Genomic DNA, 21,705 nt, shown 5'->3' on the forward strand with positions numbered 1-21,705 from the left:
CTGAGCACCTCTGGCCAATGTGGCAAAATTAGTAACGGGGTAATTAAGCTATAGAGAGCAAAGGTGACAGGACTTGGTAATAGAGGAGGTGTCCATATGAAACTAGTTGGTTTCTTGGAAGAACACTGACCTGTTTGAACTATAGGAGTGAACTTTATGGTCATGGCCATAAAAGAACCGCCTGGGGAAGAGGTAGTAAGGGGGAGGGTAAAAGATGTCTTGCATTAGTGTTTTTATTCCATGTAAAGTACATTGCAGAGGGGGGAGGTCTGAAATAGTTTTTGGGGACAGATAGCCACAGAATGGAGGAACCATTTGAGGTTGAAGGTGGTCGGTCATGAGTTTATAGGCTGAAATCCACACAGCCTCCCCCCCCCCCCCCTGAAAACAAGACAAGGACACTAGAAATTAAAAGCAATGCTCTCAAACAAAAAGCTTTACATTTGTAAATAACCAGTGGAACTTAATACCACAAAATACAGCATTACAAAGAACATTTATATGAATAAAAATTCTGCAGACTGAAAGTGATGTGACCTCAGTCCTCATGCATGTGTGCTCAGGCTGAGGTCCACCTAGAGTTGGGAAGAACTCTTCATCCCACTTGGTGTACTATTGCACAGCTCAGCAGCTGCAGTCCAGGATTCCAGAACTTTGATCAGAAGCATCTGCTTTTGGTTGTGGAAATAGCATCCAGTGAATGAGTTTTTACAAGACAACTATCCTTCCAGTTACCAAATAAAAAGGCCCTTCAGCACAAATATACTGTAGTTAAACCTTTAAAAGAAGCAACAGACTATTTTCTTCTGAAAAACACTTGCAGGTCCAAGATACTTGAATAGTTAACAATTCACAGTTTCAAAGTAAAGGCTGCACAGTTTCAAAGTAAAGGCTGCACGCACACCCTTTCCCAACCCCTCCCAACCCCCATCCCAAGCCCTTCACTGGGATCAAGTCTCTATCTTGAGCCGGGAAGCTTGGATAGTTTTTATTGTTTTTGCTATATGTTTTCCAGCCAGATTGCTTGTAGATGTCTGAGATTTTTCTTCAATCAGGCTATCTTTAGAACCATTTCTTCTCTAGAAGAAAAATAGTAAAATCCAGAAGAAAATACAGCCGAGTTAATTACTTTGTTAATAACATCAGAATTTCTTAAATTTAAGACATAAGAAAAGTTCATAATATCAAAAGCTGTTCAAAGATTTCCTCTAGTTAGGTAACATGATTGTGTTGAAATCTTAAATAGAAAGTTAATTCTGACAGTTAAATGCATAAAAATTTTACTCCTGAAAATAGGCATAAATCTCAACCCCTCCAGTTAAGTGTCATTTTCTTTAGTCATTCCTAAACCAGGCTCCAGCCTCCCATTGTTCTAAGGAGGGACAGAGAGATCAGAGAATAGGGAGTTGGGTAATTTATCATCTCTGAATATATTTTCAGTAGTCACAGAATGAAACCCATAACAATGCCCTGCCCCCCCCCCACCACCACCACCACCACTGGGGGCTGGAGATCCCTTCAATTGGGGTAGAGGAGGGATTCTCAAGGGGACTTGGACTTAGAGGGTGGAGAAATGGGAACCGAGCTACCAGAGCCTGGCTATCCACCCAGAACTTCTGGAATTGGACCATATATATGCCTCCCCCACCCCGTGAAGGCCCTGAGAATGACACTAGCAATTGTCCCACACAGATCCCTCTGCTTAACTTCCTGCTCTTAACTCCTAGCGATGGCCTAACCTGTCAGTAGATCAGGCTAACAAGCATATTTACTTCCCCAAAAGTATTTGCCCACAAAAAAATGAGTTACACAGTCCAGAATTCTATTTTGAGATTAATTTGGGTTAAAATAAATGACCACTTAAGAAGTTCCTGTGACAGGCTTAATTTGGTTTACTGACATTCAAAGGTACTCTGATGGAACAATTCTGCTAAGCATGGGGAGTATGAATCAAGATCACTTTGGAGCATGAGACTATCAATTTGAGATAGAATATTTCTAGACAACCAGAGAGGTGGGAGGAAGACACCAGTACATATGAGAGAGGGCAGGGCAAGAGAGTTATATATCAGAAGAATCACCAGATAGGAGCTGGGAGTGTACCTAAAACAAACATTACACCTTTTTAAGTTTGTCTAGGATTGAACCTGCCCTCTGCCTGCAAACCTTAAGGAAATAAGTAAATCTAAGCCCCTAATGCACCACTTAACCAGCCTTCTTGTGAAAAGGCAAGTTGAGGTATAGGCAAGCCAGGCCACTGCCAGAACTCCAGCACCGAGGTGGGATTTAGGGAAGGCAAGTTTCCTGCTTCACACATCACCATGGCAACTGGATCAGTGGTTTCCCTTTGGCACTTAGAATAAAATTCACACTCTTCCTATGGCATCTAAGCCCCTGAGTTATCTGTCTTTCCCCCTCACTCAACTATGCTCAGACCAGTTTCTCAAACACCCAGGCCCTTCCCAGCCTCATATTTTCCCGTGCTCTTCCCTCTGCTTACATCGGCCTTCTGCCCACTCTCACATGGCTGGCTCCCTCTTTCCTATAATGTTTCAGCCTTACACATCACTTTCTGAGATGGCCTTCTACCCTACCTACCTAAGAAAGGTCTCCTGTTGATTTTCAGACCTTTGTTTCTTTGTAATGCTTACCTAATTATTTTGTATTGTGTTTGCCTGTTTACATTTAGGTGTTATATGTCTAGGTCAGGAGTCAACTAACATTTCTCTGTAAAGAGCCAGATTGCATACTACCTCCTGTTTCTGTTACATACTACCTTTTTTTTTTTTCTTTATTGATGTTAGAGAGCGAGGAAGGGAGAGGGAGAGAGAGAGAGAAATATCAACGAGAGGGAACATTAATTGGCCACCTCCTGCATGCCCCCACTGGGGATTGGGCCCACAACCTGGGCATGTGCCCGAACCAGGAATCGAACCAGTGACCTCTTGGTGCATGGGTCACCGCTCAACCACTGAGCCACACCAGCCAGGCAGTTTTTACATTTTTTTTAACTCATCTTTATTGTTGAATGTATTAGAGATGTACCCCCCTTTTTTCCCCGTTGAACCCCTCCTCCCCAATCCTGCCCCGCTCCTGCGTTCCTCACACTATTGTCAGTGTCCATTGGTTATGCATATATACATATAAGTTCTTGGTTTATCTCATCCCACCCTCTCTCCCCCTCTTCCCTTTGAGGTTCATCAGTCTAACAACCAATTTGTACTTCTTAATTTCTTCATCTTTTTCACCCATCCCTCCAGCCCCCACCCATCTGGCAAGCAACAAAGTGTTTTCTGTATCTATAAGTCTGTTTCTGTTGTTTGCTCATTTTGTTTGTAGATTCAATTGTTGATAGATATGTATTAATATCTTCTCCTTCAAGAAGACCCTTCAACATTTCATATAATACTGGTTTGGTGGTGATGAACTCCTTTAGCTTTTTCTTGTCTGGGAAACTCTTGATATGTCCATCAATACTAAATGATAGCTTTGCAGATAGAGTAATCTTGGTTGTAGGTCTTTGCTTTTCATCACCTTGAATATCTCTTGCCACTCCTTTCTGGCCTGCAAAGTTTCTTTTGAGAAATCAGCTGACAGTCTTATGGAGCTCCTTTGTAGGTAACAAACTGCTCTTCTCTTTTTGCTTTTAAGATTCTCTCTTTGTATTTAACCTTTGGCATTTTGATGATGATGTGTCTTGGTGTGGACTTCTTTGGGTTCATCTTGTTTGGAACTCACTGTGCTTCCTGGACTTGTATGTCTGTTTCCTTCATCAAGTTAGGAAAATTTTCTGTCATTATTTTTCAAATAGGTTTTCAATTTCTTGCTCTCTCTCTTCTCCTTCTGGCACCCCTATGATGTGAATGTTGGCACACTTGAAGTTGTCCCAAAGGTTCCTTACACCAACCTCATTTTTTTGGCTTCATTTTTCTTTTTACTGTTCTAATTGGGTGTTTTTTGCTTCCTTGTATTCCAAATCGATGGTTTGCTTCTTGGCTTTACCTACTCTACTATTGATTCCCTGTAAATTATTTTTTATTTCAGTTAGTGCATCCTTCATTTCTGACTGGTCCTCTTTTATGTTGTTGATGTTCTCACTAAGCTTCTCAGAGGTCTCCTTAAGTTTCTTTGAAGGTTTCACCATGTTCCTTGAACAACCTTATAACCAGTGTTTTGTACTCTGCATCTGACTGATTGCATATCTCCATTTTGTTTAGTTCTTTTCCTGGAGTTTTGTTCTTTTCTTTCATTTGGGACATGTTTCTTTGTCTCCTCATTTTGGCTGCTTCCCTGTTATTGTTTCTCTGTACATATTAGGTAGAGTTGCTATGTCTCCTAGGCTTCATAGGGTGGCCTATTATTGTAGGTGTCCTGTAGGATCCAGTGGCACAGTGTCCCTGATCACCCCAGCTGGGCCCTCAAGGTATACCCTTGGTGTGGACTGTATACCCTTCTGTGGTAATTGAGTCTGGATTGCTGCTGGCATGTCAATGGGAAGGATTTACTCAGGCTGATCAGCTGCAAGGACTGGCTTTGCTCACTGACCACTGGCCTCTGACTCCCTTGGAGGATCAGCTGTGTAGGGGCCCACCACACAGGGCAAGGCCTACTTCAGCACAGCTCTGGTAACCACTGAGTCCACTCACTAAGTGTGTCACTTGTGGAGCTGGTTGGGTGGTGGTGCTTTGATGTGGTCTGAAGCTACCCACTGGGTGTGCTGGCTCTGGAGCAAGGTCAACCTCCGCCTGTATCTACCCAGGGTCACCTGGCATAAGCAAAAAAGTGATTTGCAGATGGCTGCTTCTTGTGCTGGGCTTGCAGGTGCCCAGGAAAAGCCAAGCTGTGAACCAAGGTTGGCTGCTTCTACAGCCAGGCCTGGAGCCACCTAACAAGAAATATGGGGCTTGCTGAGACCAGATGCTGCTCATTTGAGAGATTTTAAGAAACTCTGGAGCAGGATCCAAGACAGGCCAATCCTATGGTAAGGCCACTGGCAACAGCTTGGATGGGCCTGAAAGTTGGGTGGGGCAGGGCCTCAGGGAATCACTAGGGTGGGGCAACCAGTGTGAGCCAGGCTGCTGGAGTCCCAGCTATGGCGGCTCTCTACTGCCCCAGAGAAGGGCTCACCAGAGGAACAAAGGCCTCCGCCAGCACATCTATCTGAGAGAAAACTGCCTCTCCAGCTCTCGCCCTGATGCCAAAGGACTCAGTTATTCCCCGTACGTCTCTGGTGCCTTTCAAGATGCCTCCCCTCCGAGCTTGAAGGGAGCAAGTCTGAGTAAGTCCGTACTTGGGCCCTTTAAAAGGAGCTGCCTGGGGCTCCAGCAGCCATAGCTTCCCTCAGCCTCAGTTACAGTCAGAAGTTATGGGGACTTCTCTTCCTGGCACTGGAACCCTGGGCTGGGCACCTGGTGTGGGACGGGGACCCCTCACTTCTCAGGGAGGACCTTCCCAGCCGAGGTGTCCTCCTGATTTTTATCCACCACACGTGGGTGTGGGACCAGCCTGTTGCACCTCCTACCAGTCTCGGTGTGGCTTCTTTAATTTCATAGTTGTACGACTTCCATTCAGCTTGATGTCAGGCAGTTCTGAATAATGGTTGTGTGGTAGTTTAGTTGTTTTGATGTGGCTGTGGGAGGAGGCGAGTACCATGTTTACCTACACTGCCATCTTAACCAGAAGTCTATTTTTACATTTATAGAAGGTTTTTTTAAAAAAAAGGAATATGTGCCTGGCCGGTGTGGCTCAGTGGTTGAGCATCGACCCATGAACCAAGAGGTCACCAGTTCGATTCCTGGTCAGGGCACATGCCCAGGTTATGGGCCCAAACCCCAGTGGAGGGCATGCAGGAGGCAGCCAATCAATGTTCTCTCTCATTGATGTTTCTATCTCTCCCTCTCTCTTCTTCTCTCTCTAAAATCAATAAAGAAAAAAAAATTTTTTTAAATGTAAAAACCATTATTAGCACCTGAGCTAGACAGAAACAGGCAGCAGACTAGACTTAGCCCATAGGCTGCAGTTCAGACGGCCCATGCCCAGACCAGTGCCTGCCGCTCTTTAGATGTGCTCAGCAGCTATTTGTTCAGTTCAGAATCAAAGATGTCCCAGTGACAAGCTTAGAGTCAGTGCCATTGATCAGAAGATGTGTGCGAGCTGTTCTTGTATGCAGCAAAGGGAGAGAGATTCTTTCAACATTTAATGTGAGTTCTTTACGCTTTTTGAGATTCCTAAGAGATGGTGATTAGTTAGGGCAGTGATTTTCAACCTTTTTCATCTCACGGCACACGAATTAATTACTAAAATTCTGCAGCACAACAAAAAACACATTTTTTGTCGATCTGACAAAAATATATGTACAATTTTGATTCATTCACATCAGATGGCAGTTGTTGTGTTGGCTGTCGTCATTATTTTATTTGACAACCTAAGAGAAAAAGAGGTCAGTGCTCCTGACAAACAGCCAGGTAATGCATGCTATAAAACTCTTGCAGCACGCTGTTAGAAAAGCACTGAGTTAGGGAGTAATAGGAAAAACAAAAATACAATCAAGTAAAATTCCTATTCGTATTAAAGCCACCTTAAATTTAAGATAGAAGAAAAGTTCTGAAAGATAACTACTTATTAATCTGCACAGTAATCCTCAGAAGTAGGTTACTATCTACACTGCACAGAAATTGAGGCTTAGAAGTTAAACTCTTTGCCCAACGTCACACAAGTAGTATGTGGGCGGAGCCAAGGAGGCACAAACTTCAGTCAGTCTCAATGCAAAACCCTAGCTACTAATATGAATGTAACTGTTTAAAAGTGCTATTGATTTCGAACAAATTGTCTGCTTGAACAGCCTGTTAGCTCTCCCAGATTCACCTAATCAAACATTATGTAGATTGTAGTGGACGTTGTGGTTAGCACCCTGATCTCTGTCCTGACCAGGCATTCACTCCCTCAGCGGTGGGGGATGATGGCCGCTCCAGGGCTCTGAACTGAGCCCCTCTGCAGGAAATGCCCTCAGCCAAGAGAGCCACCTCCCCCAGGGTCATGCCCCTCCCAAGGGCACCCTTTATCCCACGACTGCTACATAGTGTGAGTGCGTCAAGGCCCAACCCCCTTGATTGCAGATGGGATGAATCAGAAGGGCCCTCTCATCTCCAGAGCTCCCCGCGGAATCAGCGGATGCCTTTTTAGGGGGCTTTACGACACAGTTCAGTTCTTGCCTCTGCCCAAACCTCTTCCACTCCCCAAAAAGTGTTGATCCTAACAGCGCTCTCCAATAAATTTCCTCCATGCAAATCTCCATTTCAGAATCTGTTTCTAGAGAACCTAATCTACATGAGCACAGGGTTTTTCTGTTCTTGCTCAAGTCACTGGCAAAAATGAGTAAGAGCAAACAAAGGGCAACATGCTCAGTACTGCTGGAGTCAGGGTTCTCAGGCTCCATGAACTCCTAGAATCTGTATAAAAACTGTGTATGTGCTGACAGCATGTTCATGGGAGAGAGACACTGGTCATGTTGGCTTTTCGAAGAGGCTCATGATCCAAAGACTTAAAACCACAGCGCTGCGAACAATAGGCTGACACTGATCCACTGTAAACATTAACTTTGATCCATTATAAACACCAACTCTGTTTTAGGAGCGGTTGTTTAACCAGATATAAATCCATCCAGGGATCTTCTACAGCCTGCATATTTTTCTCTCTTATAAAGCAATGTACCATGAGAGATGGTGCCAAACACCTGGCTGAAATGTTTGCTGCATTGCTCCCGATGTATCTGTCTAATTCAGCTGAGTGTTACAGCAGCGACATTCCTTGTAATGTCATTGAATTCGCCTTTAACCACACTTTTAAAACATTTCCAGAACAAAAGTAATTCTCTCTGATGGAGAAGACACAAAGAAAACCGGACTTGAGTAATTCTCCCGTCTGCCACCAGTTATCAGCAGAACCTCTGCCCTCTGTGAGTCTACCACTTTCTCCTCGTTTCTCTGGCTCAAAAAATACTAAACATTTGGGTTTTGGTTTTTGGTTTTTAATTAGTGAAGCCATTGTTCCCTTATTCTGGCTCCAAACAATCTGGCCATCTCTGTTATCCTTGGCCTTGCCCCAAGCCTCCTATCACTCTAGATCTGGCACTGTCTCCAGCTCTCCCTCCGGACAGAACTCTTCCCGGGCTGTGCCTTGCCTGACCAGCCCCGCTCTCTTCCTTCCATGTTTTGTACACGTGATTTTAAAATACAGACGCTCAGAATCAAGTTAAAGATACATTTTCCTACCTGCCAAGAGAACTTTCAGAAAAGTGCTTGTTAAAACTGTTCTCTATAACACCTTAAAACTTATTATGACCAACCTGATGAACTGTGGAGCCACCAGAACCCTGAGCATCTGAAGAACGGGTCACGGGAAGTGGAGGTACAAGATCCGTTTTTGAGCTGCAGAGAGTAAGTTTTAGAATTAACCTCTGACAATCACAATTTGAGTTGGAAGAGAGCTATAGCGTAAGATGCGTGCTTTATATATTTGTATCCCTTAGCGTGCCCATGACGGTGCTTCACACAGAGAGGTGTTGAATAAATGTTTCTGAATTAAGTCGGACAGGTTAAGTAATATGCCCAAAATCAAAGCAAATAAATAGAAGATCTGAGAATAAAACATAGGTCTCTTTCCCATGTGCTTTTCTTACTGTGACATGTTGTATAAATGACTTTTTGATTTGTTTCTAAAGAACATTTATTAGCTATTTGTATTTTCTTTATAAACCCATGGTACTATTGACATCTCTTATCTACATTTTACAAATAAACAAAACCTGGCCAATACCCCTCTCCATTGGGCTAATCTATCTCCCAATCTATTAATGTTTGTCTAAGTTTTGAGCCTTAATTCAGAGTTTATTGGTTAACATTCCTACTCAGCAATACAGAGGAAATGAATTTCTATGATTATAGTACTTTTACATGAATAATTATTTTATTAACATTCATTTAAAATATAGCACCGCCCTGGCCAGTTTGGCTCAGCAGTTAGAGCACTGGCCCATGACCAATGAGTCATGGGTTTGATTCTGGTCAAGGGCACGTACCTCGGTTGCGGTTCATCCCCAGCCCGGGTCCAGTCATGCGGGAGGCAACCAGTCGATATGGCTCTATCACATCAATGCTTCTCTCTGTCTCTCTCTCTCTCTCTTCCCCTCCCACTCTATCTGATAATAAATAGAAAAGTATTCTCAGGTGAGTAATTTAAAAAATAGAATAAAATATAGCGCCTATTGTGTTAAGCAAGATAATGGTCACTATCCACAAGAAAAAAAAATAACAGAAAGACATAAACGACCGTAACATGCTATTTGCTGTAGTAAAAGAAAAGACAAAATGCCATCAGATAAAAAAATAAAAACAAAAACCTCTTACGCCAACTTCTCTCAAATATGGCTGCATCATTCACAACAGAATAGCTTATGCACTTTTTTCTTTCTTCTAAAAGCTCCAGGGCATAGCCTGGAAGTGCCATGATTCAGCCTAAGTATGGTCTAGACCCCGCACTGTCCCCTGTGGTAGCCACTAGCCAGCCACGTATGGCTACTTACATTGATTAAAATTAGTTGTATTCAAAGCTTAGCTTCTCGGCCACACTAGCCACATTCCAAATATTGAGCAGCCACAGGTGTGCAACATTTCTATTATCACAAGAAGTTCTGTTGGCCTGGGCTGCTCTGGACTCATGAGGGGGATGACGGCCTCGGGCTCGCCTACTTACTTCACTTCCGAGAGAACGGATCGCTCTCCATCCGAACACTGGGACCTGCGGTACTGGCGGTAACTTCGTGGCGAATGAGAATGTCTGATGCGGATCGGGTCACCTTGAGTCCTGAACAAGCAACCAAAACACGTGGACACACACACCATAAGTCAGGACAGGATAATTCCTTAATATTGACACCACAAAGGAATAATGACTTTGAGAGTCTTAAAAAAAACTTGGCCCCCTTTGGGTTTGGAAATCCTAAGTGGCTTCAATTTCACAAGTTAACAGTAGAAAACTACTCCTTCAACCATACATGAAAATGAAACTCTTTATAGTATTTGTATGTACATGTGTACGTATATATTATGTTCAACCACTAACTTGTAACTAAATTACTCGCTACAGTTGAGTTCTCTCCAGTACTATGGAAGAAAAAAAATCTACAATGCAGACAAAAAGGCCTTCCTAAGAGAAAAAGTTCGGTCATTGTTTAGCTACTGACTAGTCTGTCATTAAAAATTCAATCTTTGGCTGAAAAATGAGGGGGCTGGCAGGTGGAGGAGGGAGGGTGTGTAACAACCTGCAATTTGCCTGGAGTGGGAAGGAAGCATGAGTTGTACAGCAGTGAAGTAGGTTCCTACTTTCTCTTCACCGTCACGGCAGGGGGGCAACTGAGCAACCAGGCACCTGCTGCTGCAGCCCATGCCGCGTGCTGACGGGGGAACCCCTGTGCTTCCATGAAGCACATTCGACGTGCTAGTTCTGCAGTAGGGACTGGACGGGGCTTATGTGACAGGGTTTTGTGGTCGACATAATTCTCTTGGTGTTACATAACAAATAAAAAGAAACGATGTTACCAATCAGTGAATATCTCAAAAAAGGAATGTATATTTTAAAAACGAACATCGATCATCAAATTCCCTTTGTACCCACCACACACAAATAGTCAGTTAACAGGGGATAACAGTGACTGTAGTACAGAAGGGGAATGGTTAGCTATTTAAAAAATATATTGATTCTAGAGAGAAAAAGAGAGAGGGAGAGAGAGAAACACTGATGTGTGAGAGAAACATCGGCTGCCTTCTTCTCATACCTAGGGATTGAACCTGCAACTTAGGTATGTGACCTATTTTAATTCTCACCCTAGGATACAATTTTATTGATTTTTAGAGGGAGAAGAAAAGAGAGGGAGAGAGAGAGAGAAGTATCAATGTGAGAGAGAAACATCGATGGGCTGTTTCCCACACACACCCTGATTGAGGATCAAACCCACAACCTGGGTATGTGCCCTGGCCAGGAATAGAACCCTCCACTCTTCCATGCATGGGACAATGGTAGGAATAATTAGCTTTAACAGACCCTTTTTTTCTCTTTCCCTATGATGCTTTTTAATTTCAGTTAAAACATAAAGACAAATATAAGCACTGTATGGAGAATAAGAATGGATTACTCACTTCTAAGTACTAATAAAACTTGTGTGCAAAGATTTTCAAAGACATACTCACTCTATTTTAGTATATGGAATCTCTTTTAATTGTTCCTCTGACAAGCCGGACGGATCCACAAGTTCCTTCCTAGATGAGCAAGAAAATGGAAGTTGTCATGCTGGTATGAACACTAATAACTTTCACAACTGTCCCAACGTACAGTATTAGCAAACCTAATAGATATACAAGCCAGGAACATAGATTTAAAACTAGAATTCATTCAAGGAGAAATGGGAGGCAAACCTTTTCTATAGCTCATCTACTATCTTCCAATTTAGCTATAGTCAATGTAACTGGCTCTCCAGCCACTTTTTTTTTTTTTTAAGGGGGAAATTCCTTTTATTTTTTTATCATTATTGTTGAAAGTATTACAGATGTCCCTCCTTTTTCCCCCAGTGACACCCCCACTCTGCCTTTACCGCACCATTGTCTGTGTCCACTGGCTTGCATATATGCATATAAGTTCTTTGGTTTATCTCTTCCAATCACCCCCCTTCCCTCTGAGGTTTGTCAGTCTGTTCCCTACTTCCATGACTCTGGATATGTTTGTTTTTGTCCTCTTATTTTTTTTCATTATATTCCACAAATAAGTGAGATTATATAATACTTGTCTTTCTCTGACTCAACCACTCTTAATTTCCCTACAAAATTCCACTTCTCTCCCCTGTAGCAGGTGTCTTTTTTCCCTTCTGAATCTGTTTTCCTTGGCACTTATTTGTAAAACATTGGCCTGTCTGAGGCCCAATTACATTCAAGGCTAAGTGGCCGCAGGAGAAGAGATGTCGGGGCTGCTGGCACCGTAAGGCAGCAGCCTGTGAGCTCCGTGTCCCACATGATGAGGCAGGGAGGACTGTCTGACAGGCTTCAGCCCTAGGCGGCCTCTCAGGGTCAGTGCTCTTCCTCGTCAATGCCTGGAAACGACATGGGTTTTGAAACGAGGGGAAAAAAAACCAGTACTCACTGAATATGCTTCCATAACTCTTCTTTTGCTTGGATATCAGGGCTTCTCCTAGAAATTGAGAAAACACCGCTCATCTCTGCAAACACACTTCATCTAACAATCTCACAACCAACTTTTGCGGAGCTACAACGTTCATAGTTTTCAGACTGTGACCAGCTGAGACCCAAGGGAAAGACTGGGCAGGGAGAGTTCCCGGGGGGTGGTTGGCAGGAACACGCCAGGCAATATATCTGACCAGCACCACTGAGGAGAAATCACATGGGGAGCAGCCACAGCCAGGGCTCGGTGATGACAGAGCTTGGACCTGCAGGGCCAAAGCACACACCCACTGGTGGTGACATTACTACGAAGAACAATTTGAGGCTTCTGTTTCTGGTCCCTCTAGCTATTTCTTTTTCTTCTTTTTTTAAAATCTTCACCCAAGGACATGTTTTTCATTGATTCCAGAGAGAGAGGAAGGGAGAGGGAAAGAGAGAGAGAGAAACATCATTGCCCCCCCCCCATGCACCCCAACTGAAGGTGGAACCTGTGACCCTTTGGTTCACAGGACAGGACAACACTCCAACCAACTGAGCCACACTGGCCAGGGTCCCTCTAGCTATTTCTAAGTAAAGGCAAAAAGGAACTCATCCTGATTGTTAATACGAAAGAGTCCCAACATGATCTGTGATTACCTAGTAAAACCACCACCACGAGAGGAAAGGAAATGGCACGAGCGTCCAGACCGGCAGACTGTGTACCCCTGACCCATCCTTCATGTTCCATCTGATGCGTGCTTCTGGGCCACAGCATGGGCCCACAAATGCCGTCACCCTCCATATGCCCTTCCCCATCCCTATGCACAGACCCACGAATCTCTTCTGCAAGAATGATTCCAACAGAAAGTAGTAACACCACTACCTTTAACTTCCCAGAATGCAAAATTCAAAGTCAGCATTCAATGTTCACACTCTGTATCACAGCAATGAATACTAGAAATCTATTATCACTGCAACTGTTGCCACAAAATGTCTTTTTCCCAGTGAGAAAATGATAAGCTTTCATCAGTCCTTTCAAGAGAACTGAGATCTAATAATGGGCCCAAAGAAAGGACCCAAACCCTAACAATTAAAAGGCCTGGAGTTAAGCAAAGCCACTGATATACTCTGCCTTGTGGAATTTTACATTCATAATCTGTATCAGCATTTTGGGGCTCAATATCACTTTCAACATATCATATTATCATTGCTTTCATTTTTCTCAGTTAATAAGGGCACCAGAAGGCATTCTGGTAGAGCTTTCTGAGCCCACAGAATACAATAAGCTACTTTCAAGCAACTTAATTGACTAGGCACTTTTTACTTTTATAGAAAAAAATGTAATAATCTATCTGTAAAAACCTTTTGGTCAACTCAAAAGGAGTCAAAAGATGGAAGATAAGGCGGAGGGGATAAAGCCTTGGTTCAGACATTAAAACATGATATCGTTAATAGATTTTGTTATAAGAATAAAATTGTATGCTTAAAAATGCTTCCTTGGCAGGATTTCCTGTATGGAATCCACCTTTCCTACATGTGGCTGACCCGATTCACTAACAATATGTTAACCCATTAAATGATACTAGCAGAGAAGGGGCAAATATTAAAAAGCACAAACAGCGAATATTTCTGAGTGTTGGAATTGCAGGAATTTTATTTTATTTATACTTATCTTCTCTGTTATTTTTTAGTCAACAGAATTTCCTACCTTAATTACCAGAAAAGACAAAAAACATAGAGTATCTTTGTTTTAAGAAATTACTATTGCTGCCATTCCACGGGAAATGCCTTTCATTCCCATCTCAGAAGAATTAGCAGACATGTTATCTTAACCTGAATGAGAACATCAGTCCTTCCGGCCATAAATATTGGTCCTAAAAGATTCAGAAATTTAGTCTCTATGTTTAAGTTCCAGAGCACTATAATAGTCATAAATTTAATGAAACTGAATTCTGAAATGGCCAGCAGTTTCAAGGCAGGGAAAAGTTCCAAAGCTAAAAAAAAAAAAATTTCCTCCAATTGCTAGACCACCTGTGATTTAACAAATGGGGACATATGCTAATGAGGAATATATTATTTTTATGCTTACATCTGCACACATTTAATCAATAATTTAGACTGAGTTCATGATCAGCAGCTCAACAGCATGTTGTATATTTAGAAAGCTGCAAAACTTTAAGTCATTCTTCTTAATTAAAAGGCCCTTGATTATGCAGATGTTTTACTTGAACTCTCCAAATAAGTTCCTGAGGAAATAGAACCCTGAGTTGTCCACGGATATAACATATAAAAAATACACGGGCAGTCCCACATTAGTCCAATATTCTTCAAAAGTATCCCCTAGCCATTTAAGTTAATATTCAATACCAATAGCCCAATTTAAATTCATATTCATTTTTCAGAGAAATTAGTTTGATGAGAAATCATTCAGAAATTATGATCCTTCTTCCACATCCCTAAAACAATAACAATTCTTCATAAATCTACAAAGGACTTAAACCCCAGCATTGCAGACAGTCGTCTTCTATGTTCCCCAAATATCCCAATTATATTATCTTGAAAATATTACATCATAGTATATAATGTTCTATATTTTGTGTACTATATTGCATTAAAGATAATACATATGGCAGCATTTGACTTATTAGTTTTGTGATTTTACTATTCACCACTGCTCTAAAAGGAAGCTTAGAGTTGAAAACATATTACTAAGAAAACTGTAAGTTCACAAAACATCTTTGTTTAAAAAATTCAAAGTGACTAATAAATATCTCAGTAACTCCTCATTCTATTCCTGAGTGGTCGGAACAGATATGGTCAGGAGATATTTTAATCTTCCCCTCCTTCCCTCTCCCCTACTCAGAATTAAAGGATGATTAGGAAGCCATGGAACCAAGCAACCCAGCTACTGAAGACTGCTCAGGGGTCACGTCCAGGGCCTTCATGCTAAGTCTTTATCTAAGGCACCACTTCTGTTTTGTGTTTAACTGGGACCCTCACTCCAGCCCACAACCTCATCTTCCACATTATCAACATTTTTTCCAATAAAAAAACAGTAAGGCATGATTGCCACCAGAGGGAGCCTGAGCCTTCTCACACACAGGCTGAACCTGGAACTATTGTTTTAGCTTCAACGCCTGGTCCAAATATCCCACCAGTAAAGGTTCACCCATGTAGAAAAGTCATTTTATCCAAGTTTTCTAATGATAAGTAAACACAAATATCACGTCAAAGCAACAGGAAAATGTACTAGATAGAACTATGCTTCTCAATGTTTTGCTAGAAAAGATCCAATCATAGTTCAGCTTGATGAGAGAAAGGTTTTGTATTGTATACTGCTGTAGGTCTCTGGTACTTAATAATGAATATGATTTTCTAGCTTTTCATTGGATCTCAAAAAGAAAACAGAATAAATAAATCAGGTATGAATGATGTAGCATAGCAGTCTAAACCCACAGCGAATAATAGGCAATTTATAGACACGGCAGTAGGACTTCAGGAAGACAACAGTGCACCCCTTATCCATGGGGGACACATCTCCAGACCCCCAACTGATGTCTAAAACCACGGACAGTACCAAACCCTACAGACAATGTTTTTTCTGTACATACACATGTATGAGAGTCTAATTTATAAATTAAGCAGAGTAAGACACTAACAACAATAACTAATAATGAAATAAAACAAGTCTAACAATAAAGTGTAATACAAGTTATGTAAATGTGGCCTCTCCCTCCCTTTCTCTCTCTCAAAACCTCTATTGTACTCTGCTCAGCTTTCCACGCAGAGGAAGCACTTCATGGCTTCTCTCGGGCATATCCGAGTTGCCAGCGTCACTACTCTTGTGCTTTGGGGCCATAATTAAGTAAAACAGGAATTACTTGAACACAAGCACTGTGATGAGGTGACAGTCAAACTGATAACCAAGCAGGCTACTCTGTGACTAACGGAGGGGAGCGTCACAATGTGGAGATGCACACCCCTGAGGACAGAGGGGGATGGGGGAGATTTCATCACGCTGCTCAGAACGGCGTACAATTTAAAAGTTACGACTTGTGACAGGCCGGTGTGGCTCAGTGGTTGAGCGTTGATCCAGGCACCAAGAGGTCGCAAGCTCGATTCCCGGTCAGGGCACACGCCCAGTTGTGGACCCGATCCCCAGTGGGGGTGTGCAGGAGGCAGCCAATAGATGTTCTCTCTCATCGATGTTTCAATCTCTCTCTCTCTCCCATATCCTCTCTCTCTAAAATCAATAAAGAAAAAAAATTTTTTTTAAATAATAATAAAAAATAAAAATTATGACTTGTTTATTTCTCGTATTATCTATTTAATATTTTTGGACCACAGCTGACCATGTGTAACAAACTACAGAAAGCAAAACCATGGAAAAGGGGGCCTACTATATGACAGTAATTGAGAAATACGTGGTTTACTGTATATGAAATGCCAAATACACTTATAAATATATCCGAAGAACAATTTTAATTACTTTCTTCAGATACTACTCTACCCATATTTCCACTTTTAAAAAAAGCTGTAGTGGTCCTGGTCAGTTTGGCTCAGCAGTTAGAGCGTCGGCCCTTGGACCAAAGGGTCTTGGGTTCAATTCTGGTCAAGGGCATGTACCTGAGTTGCAGGTTCGATCCCTGGCCCTGGTTGGGGTGTGTGTGGGAGGCAACCAATCGATGTGTCTCTCTCACATCAATGTTTCTCTTTCTCTCTCTCTCTCCCAGTCTATCTAAAAATTAATGGAAAAATTTCCTCAGGTGAGGATTAACCACCACCAAAAAAAAAAAAGATTAAATTACCAGGCCCATCTACAAATATTTCTCCAAAAATAATTGGCTTATAGTAACTATAATACTCAACAATATTGGATTGTTCTGCTTATCAATTTTATTTATATGTAGATTGTTTTATTTATTATTGCTTCTAGTAATGTGTTTCGACTTCTTAAAAATCTCTACATAGAATTTTTCGTAATTTTATTTTTGCTTTTCTTTTTTATTACATGAGATTTACTATTTGTGTTTAATTGAAATTAGAGTGCTTTAGGCGTTATTAGAAAACTAAATGTTGTTTTAAGATTTAATATGAAGCTCTTAGACTATCTCCAGTGAGGTCTTGATTCATCCAAATCTAAACCTCCCTTTAACGGAGTTGCAAAGAGGTAGTATCCAGGACAAAGGAAGCTTTTTATTAACTTCTGCTTTAAACTGAACATTTTAATTAGGTTTCAGAACGAAAACATTATGGTGTAATGAATAATGCTATAAGGGTGTACAGCAGGTCCTCGAATAACATCCTTTCCTTATAACACTGAGGAGATGCTGTAGGAACTTAACTCTTTATATCAATTAGCCTGTGATAAAACCGACTTTTGCGTAAAGTCACAGAACCTATTGAGGATATTAAGTGAAAACCTACTTACTATACACTGCTTAGTGTACTTGCACATGTCCTCTTACAAAAGAAACAGACATCACTCCTGAGGTACCACAGATAAAAAATAAAGGAAATTACAAATTGGTATCTATAAACCCTAATCAATATTAAATATATATATATATTCTGGGTAAAAAGCAAGCATCTAAGACTGAGAAGCATCCCTTGGAGTCATGAAGGATTGTGGGTAAACCCCGAGGCGTCCTCCCCTGGCCGCTGTGAACCTGAGCTGGACCTCTCTGCCTGGCTCCTCAGAGCTCCTGCCTGCCTGCACAGTTGGTCTCCAACTCCACTCCCCAGCACCTCTCACCACCCGAGACACCTGCCCCTCCTTCCACCAGTAAGCAACACCATTCGCCTAACTACCCAGGATCGCGCAGGGATGGGTCGCTCGTCCCAGCTCACTCATGTAAAAGGGTATGACTTTGGGAAGTGGAGTGGAGGGGAAAGTCTAAGTCTGGACAGTGCACACATTAATAAAAAAAAAAAAAAACAAAAAAAAAACCTCATAAACTTTATCAGCTCCAAAGAAAATTAATTTGGGGGACTGGCAATCTCCTCCTCATGGGGTAATTGTGCTCACACATGGTATTGCCTAGCAACAGAAGGAGCAGGCAAATCCCAACATTGGGGTGTAATGAATCACTCCCTGACTACTGCGCACAAATGGTAATTTGATAGGAAGATATTCACATCTCGTTCAACCTGGAACAAGACTTTAGAGAATTCTGCAGACTCCAGTTGAGAGAAGCAGCAGGTATTTCACCCCCAGACAGGCTCCAGAACAAAGCAGACTATTCCTACTTATTCAGTTGAATGTATGCTTTTGTTTAAAAACGAAAACACAACGCAATTTTGACAGTCTTAGGTTTGGATGACATTTTCGTTGGACTGTGCTCCAACTTCTACAGCTTCAGAAAGAGTTAGTGAATGTCACAAAGATGGTAAATATGACAAATAAACAACGGGATAATCATGGGTGAACTAAATCACCTCAGAAGGCTTCAAAGAAACAACCCAGTTTGCCCCAGAAGCCACATGCTACTTCAAGCTCAGTGTTTTTGAATCAAGTTATAAAAAGAGTCCACGTACGAGCGAGATCTGTGTCTGGATCGCCTGTTGTTGGGGTCCGCCTGGCTTTTTTCCTTTTGTCTCCTTAATACAGCTTCCCACTGCGGCGCTGAATCAACCATATCATTCTCCTGCCGTATTCTGAAAAGAAAGACCATTCGTCTCAAGTTAACACCCACCACACAGGTGGCGCTTTGTTTTTTGGTTCATCTTAAATGATAGTAAGAAATGATCAAATAAGTTATTTAAAAGTTATTAAGAAAACTGAAAAGTTAATTAAGAGGAAGCAATTTCATTATCATCACTCAAAGCTAAGAATGTGTTAAATGGGTGAACATGTTAATATACATGAATGTACTTACAGATATAATATTTATACATAAATATGTAATATTAGTTATTAAATATATATATAAATAACTAATATCTATTAGTTATTTTCAGACTTCTGTCTTTGGGTTAAAATGTTCTTAGAAAAGAATGTATCAAACAAAAACTCTCTTAAAACATACTTATATATTTTTTAAATTTATTTTTCAATTACAGTTGGCATTCAATATACTAGTTTCAGTTGTACAGCATAGTGGTTAAACATTTACATAACTTATGAAGTCTTCCCCTGATAAGTCTAGTACCCATCTGACATATACCATATTCCAGTTTTGACTACAGAAAAGGGTGTCTGCGCCCTGGCCAGTTTGGCTCAGTGGTTGGAGCGTCGGCCCGTGGACCCAAGAGTCCGGGGTTGGGTTCCTACTACGGGCACATCCCTCGATTGCAGTTTGTCCCTGGCCCCAGTTGGGGTCATGTAGGTGGCAACCATTCAATGTATCTCTCTCACATTGATGTTTCTCTCTCTCTCTCTCTTCCTTCCTGCTCTATCTGAAGATAAATGCAAAAATGTCCTCAGGTGAGGATACAAAAAGAAAGAAAGAAAAGTGTGTCTGCTATACAGACAATCCTGAATCATGAGACAAAACCTTTTTTTTTTTAGAGTGGAAGGGGGAGAGAGTGAGAGAAACATCTATATGAGAGAGACACATCCACTGGTTGCCTCCAACACGACCTGGACCAGGGCTGGGGATCAAACCACTACAAGGTATGTGCCCTTGACTGGAATTGAACCCACGATCCTTTGGTCCAAGGGCCAATGCTCTAACCACTGAGAAAACCAGCCATGGTGAGACAAAATCATTGTTTAAAACGTGCTAACCAAAACAGCAATAAATAATTTTATGTTAAAATGCTCTTTAAAAATCACACTGTCAAAGTTTTCATGGACAATAGCTGCCAGATGTCACTCACTCCCATTTAAGACAGAAAACTAGAAGTGCAAAAAAGTGAAATATGGTGGCATCATGCATTATCAGCTGAGCAGGTTATGGCTGCTCACAGGCTGTGGAGGGAATAAGGGGTGAACACTCCAGGTGGCCAGGGGCCAAGTGGGATATGTAAATGAGGGACCAGGAAATCCACAGCAAAATCTGAGCAGGGGGGAACTGGGGAGCACAGGCATCCTCCATGTGAGATCACGGGACAATGTTACCAAACTTCCATATTTTTAAAAAGATACTCCACCCATCTGAATTTTTAAAAGTGAACTCTTCCAGTGTGAAGTAATGGCAAGCAATTCTGTATGTTAAGGTACCGCATGGACCTAACAAAGCCGATCCGTGGACCACTTCGGAGAAGTTTTGGATTTCTGCTACATCAACTTTTCAGCAACAAGGGTAAAGTGTTGCAGGAAAGAAGTGAAGCAAGTGCTTAATTAATGTGCAAATGCTGTCTGGGACGCACGGCAACAATGCGGTGAAGCCGTGAGTATTCCTGCAAAAATTAAACACCTGTTATTTGAATATTTAGCTTTTAATTTATGTAAATCATTCAGGAAACGGCTCCAGCATGTTCATTTCACACACTGAGACTCTCAGGGTGTGGGAGAGAAGCACCGAATTGCAAAGGAATCATCCCAGTTTCAAGACCATAGGAGCATAAATGCTTCAAAACAAAAACAGAAAGAAGAGATAAGTCTGGAGTCATTTCTCTCTCTCAACAGTACCGACCATGGTGCGGATACATGGATTTGCTTATACATGCAAATCGGCAGACGGGTGGCAAGTACTCATTTCACATATTAACTCAGAGACCATGTAAGACAAATTCAAGTTAAAAAGTTAATTCAAGTTAAATAGTTTCTTCCTCATGAGGAAGAAACTTAGTCTCTCTAGATGAAAGAGGAATTGTGTTAAGTAAAAAATTATCTGTAACACATTTCAAGTCTTTGAACTCTATATATTTCCTTGCTAATGCTTTCAATTCTAACAGCCTATTAGAAAATTAACAGGATACAGTCATGGTATGTTTCACAGATTCAAGAACACATCGCTCTCTCGTGGCATGTACAAAGGAAATTAAAATTCAACATATACTGCTATGGATCTTAACACTAGAAGTATATGAAAAAAAAAAAAAAAGAGTAAAACTACATGAGGACATAATTATTAACCATTCTTTGAAACACTCCAATTTGAAATGCTATGTGCTTGTATATGTGTGTGTATGTATACATACTCATACATACATGTATTTTTACAGCCAGAACCCACACCATGTACTATGTGACAGCCTGGTGAAGGAGCGGCCCCTGGACACTCCCAGGACAAGAAGGTCCAATGCTAGATAGAGACAGTCAGTGGGGAAGTCGTAGGCCAGCAAGGAGGTATCTGCTCTCCCCCAGGAGCCCACACCTCACAGTGCCCAGGGACGGATAAAAACCCAGGTCTCCTAATGGCTAACCCTCTATAGCTTCCAGTCTGAACTAAATTGCTGCAGAGTCATGGACAGGACTAAATTTCACAATGTTAATTTTTTTTTTAAATCAGGAAATCAGCATCTTTAAATATTTCTGAGAGGCCAAGCCTATGATCCCGGCTGAGGCCTGACTCTGGCAAGCATACTTTTCCCAGACATAGACATCTAAAAGGAA

The 21,705-nt window shown here is 41.6% G+C and overlaps 1 protein-coding gene across 1 annotated transcript in view; it reads right to left on the minus strand.

Annotated features, from left to right (window-relative positions):
* Nucleotides 1-950: 950 nt before the first annotated feature.
* Nucleotides 951-21,705, minus strand: part of EPB41L4A (erythrocyte membrane protein band 4.1 like 4A) — a 245,863-nt gene continuing 225,108 nt past the window's right edge. Inside the window, exons 19-24 of the mRNA XM_036279396.1 lie at nucleotides 18,741-18,860; nucleotides 12,187-12,234; nucleotides 11,244-11,312; nucleotides 9,751-9,861; nucleotides 8,345-8,426; nucleotides 951-1,079 (exon numbers count right to left, since the gene is read on the minus strand). Of these exons, the coding sequence (XP_036135289.1) occupies nucleotides 951-1,079; nucleotides 8,345-8,426; nucleotides 9,751-9,861; nucleotides 11,244-11,312; nucleotides 12,187-12,234; nucleotides 18,741-18,860 (559 nt within the window). The remainder of the gene's footprint in view (nucleotides 1,080-8,344; nucleotides 8,427-9,750; nucleotides 9,862-11,243; nucleotides 11,313-12,186; nucleotides 12,235-18,740; nucleotides 18,861-21,705) is intronic.

This window comes from Molossus molossus, unplaced genomic scaffold (assembly GCF_014108415.1).
Source record: "Molossus molossus isolate mMolMol1 unplaced genomic scaffold, mMolMol1.p scaffold_m16_p_3, whole genome shotgun sequence".
Taxonomy (NCBI): domain Eukaryota; kingdom Metazoa; phylum Chordata; class Mammalia; order Chiroptera; family Molossidae; genus Molossus; species Molossus molossus.